At 38.8% G+C, this 3,620-nt stretch overlaps 1 protein-coding gene across 1 annotated transcript; it reads left to right on the plus strand.

Moving 5' to 3' along the window:
- The first annotated feature begins 562 nt into the window (after positions 1–562).
- On the plus strand, positions 563–3,298 carry OR2K2 (olfactory receptor family 2 subfamily K member 2). Its single transcript, XM_016961414.3, has one exon. It carries the CDS (start codon positions 841–843, stop codon positions 1,876–1,878), a length of 1,038 nt encoding a protein of 345 aa, XP_016816903.2. The 5' UTR covers positions 563–840; the 3' UTR covers positions 1,879–3,298.
- Positions 3,299–3,620: the final 322 nt, after the last annotated feature.

The raw sequence follows: 3,620 nt of genomic DNA on the forward strand, positions 1-3,620 counted from the left end.
ATTAAATGTATTAGTATTAAATTGTGTGACATAAACTGGCTCTTAAATATAATCACAAATTAGTATCTACAATGCTTCGAGCATTGTTGTCCTTTTTGAAACCAGTGTACAGCCCCCCCATACTGTTAGCTGGAAAGGGCAGAGTTCATTTAGACCCAGAGCCTCCGACTATGAAGTTGGTTTAAATTTTTTTTTCTTTTTTTTGAGACAGAGTCTCACTGTCACCCAGGTTGGAGTGCAGTGGTGCAATCTCGGCTTACTGCAACCTCTGCCTCCCTGTCTCAGCCTCAGCCTCCTGAGTAGCTGGGACCACAGATGTGCGCCACCACATCTGGCTAATTTTTGTATTTTTCGTAGAGACAGGATTTCACCATCACGTTGCCCAGGCTGGTCAAACTCCTGAGCTCAAGCAATCCACCCGCCTCAGCCTCCCAAAGTGCTGGGATTACAGGCATGAGCCACTGTGCCCGGCCTAATCAATATTGCTTTTTATTGTACATTTGAGCTTTCTTTTCCTCACTTATCTGGATTACTTTTCTGATTTGAGCTCAATAACTTCTTCAATGTACATTCATATTTTTCCTCATTCGGTCACTTTCAAATCTTTATTAAATACCTACTGTGTGCCAAGGATAGGTTTAGGAGCTGAGATTCAAGTATTAAATATGTATATTCTTTTTTCAAATTTGCTGTTTTCTAAATTTTGTTGTGGAAGAATCAACTTATGTACATCAAACCTGCTCCCTCCCTTACATCAATAAATACACTATCCTGTGATTTCTTGTAGTAAAATTGCATTTATAATAGTGAAAATAAGTTTGAGAGTATTTTCCTAACTAAATGAATATCACACTTTATTCATTTCTTTATGTCCTCAGATTAAATGAAGGGAATAGTACTGGAAGAAATATAGATGAAAGAAAGAAAATGCAAGGAGAAAACTTCACCATTTGGAGCATTTTTTTCTTGGAGGGATTTTCCCAGTACCCAGGGTTAGAGGTGGTTCTCTTCGTCTTCAGCATTGTAATGTATCTGACAACGCTCTTGGGCAACAGCACTCTTATTTTGATCACTATCCTAGATTCACACCTTAAAACCCCCATGTACTTATTCCTTGGAAATCTCTCTTTCATGGATATTTGTTACACATCTGCCTCTGTTCCTACTTTGCTGGTGAACTTGCTGTCATCCCAGAAAACCATTATCTTTTCTGGGTGTGCTGTACAGATGTATCTGTCCCTTGCCATGGGCTCCACAGAGTGTGTGCTCCTGGCCGTGATGGCATATGACCGTTATGTGGCCATTTGTAACCCGCTGAGATACTCCATCATCATGAACAGGTGCGTCTGTGCACGGATGGCCACGGTCTCCTGGGTGACGGGTTGCCTGACCGCTCTGCTGGAAACCAGTTTTGCCCTGCAGATACCCCTCTGTGGGAATCTCATCGATCACTTCACGTGTGAAATTCTGGCGGTGCTAAAGTTAGCTTGCACAAGTTCACTGCTCATGAACACCATCATGCTGGTGGTCAGCATTCTCCTCTTGCCAATTTCAATGCTCTTAGTTTGCATCTCTTACATCTTCATCCTTTCCACTATTCTGAGAATCAGCTCAGCAGAGGGAAGAAACAAGGCTTTTTCTACCTGTGGTGCCCATTTGACTGTGGTGATTTTGTATTATGGGGCTGCCCTCTCTATGTACCTAAAGCCTTCTTCATCAAATGCACAAAAAATAGACAAAATCATCTCGTTGCTTTATGGAGTGCTTACCCCTATGTTGAACCCCATAATTTACAGTTTAAGAAACAAGGAAGTCAAAGATGCTGTGAAGAAATTGCTGGGCAAAATACCATTGCATCAAACACACGAACATCTCTGATTGGGTCCCTATGGTTTTACCAGAGATGTGCCCCTGGCAGAGCTCATCAGAGAAATTCGAGACAACATACAACCTCTTAGAACTCTGATCGGATCTTATCTCTATATAATTTCACAGTTATGAGCTGCATACACAGAGTGATTGCCTATTAATAATAGTAGGTTTCAATTTGCATTTGTTAATATTTCCTTTTTGTGTTTTGTGGTTGTGAGGTTTTGAGTTATAGAGTCATTAAATGTTTGCTACAGAAGAAATCTTGTATATCTTCTGTGATTTAATCCTTTCTCAAAGGAGGTGGGAGCATAAAGAAACAAATAAAGACTGGCCTTAATTGTGCAAGTGAGAAAACAGAATTTAAAAATGTAAAAGACTAGCTCAACATCACACAACTGTAGAACTGGGACTATGACATCCTTCCGATTTCTTGGCCAGAGCTTGTTCTACCACATGATGGTGGCTCTCTAATTACCCCTCATTATTCAAAACTCCTGATTAAAACTCCTTATCTCCCTGAGTAAGGCATTCAATGATGCCTACTTGATTTTTCCACTTGCCAGCCTTGCTTTTCTAAGCACATAAATACTTGTGCAAATTGTATCTGCTTTTATGCCAGTATACTACTCATATAATAATTAAGTCTTTTTCATTCATGTTTGCCTTTTTTCTTCATTGGATGATTGACTTCACAGAGACATGTATTCTTGTTATTTTGTACCTTTTCTGTTTACAGCAGTCATTCAGTAAATTAACACATTTATCAGCTTTACACCAGTCACTTTATTTGAGAAGAAGGTACCACTTGTGAAAATTATAAAGAAGAAACAAAGGCAATGAGGTATATTGCTTTATAAATACTTAAACATTACAGAGACAATGTTTATATTAGTTGTTTTAAATCATTTATTTGCATACAAATATTGCTTGTTAAAAATGCCTTCACTCCCAGATATTCTGATTCAGTGACTCTAGGGTGGTTCCTCAATAGTCTGTAGTTACAGGTGGAGCCCCAAGAAATTCTGATACAGATTGTGCAGTGACCATACATTGGGAGACGTTATTTCCAGCAAAAATTTATCTCTCAAAAAGAAAAGTAGGATTAGTTCTTATTTCTCTCTTTTTCCTTTTTTATTTGATTTTTTTTCCTTCATTCTTTCTGCCTCCATGTGTACCTTCTTACTTGTCTATCTCTACTTCTAGAGTAGGGAAGGGAAGAGGGTTTTGACTGGAAGAATGTAAACTCACTGGACAAATTAAAAATATAAAATACTTTTAAAGTTTTAGCATTACATGTTGAGTTTTGGATTACTTAACTCTAGCATTGGGAGAAATACCTAATGTAGATGATGGGTCGATGGGTGCAGCAAACCACCATGGCATGTGTATACCTATGTAACAAACCAGCTCATTCTGCACATGTATCTCAGAACTTAAAGTATAATAAAAAAATTAAAAAAACATACATCTAGGACTTCTGTTACATGTTCCTAGATGTGTCACCCATATATAAAGAAACTCAAAATAACTATATAGCAAAATTCTGGAGATGAAGCAATGAAACAATTTTTTTCTTTTTTTGGGACAGGGTCTCACTCTGTCACCCAGGCTGGAGTGCAGTGGCACGATCTCGGTTCACTGGAACCTCTGCCTCCCAGGTTCAAGTGATTCTCCTGCCTCAGCCTCCCAAGCAGCTGGGATTACAGACATATGCCGCTACGCCTGGCTAATTTTTTGTATTTTTTGTA

The sequence above is a fragment of the Pan troglodytes genome, chromosome 11, assembly GCF_028858775.2.
Source record: "Pan troglodytes isolate AG18354 chromosome 11, NHGRI_mPanTro3-v2.0_pri, whole genome shotgun sequence".
NCBI lineage: Eukaryota > Metazoa > Chordata > Mammalia > Primates > Hominidae > Pan > Pan troglodytes.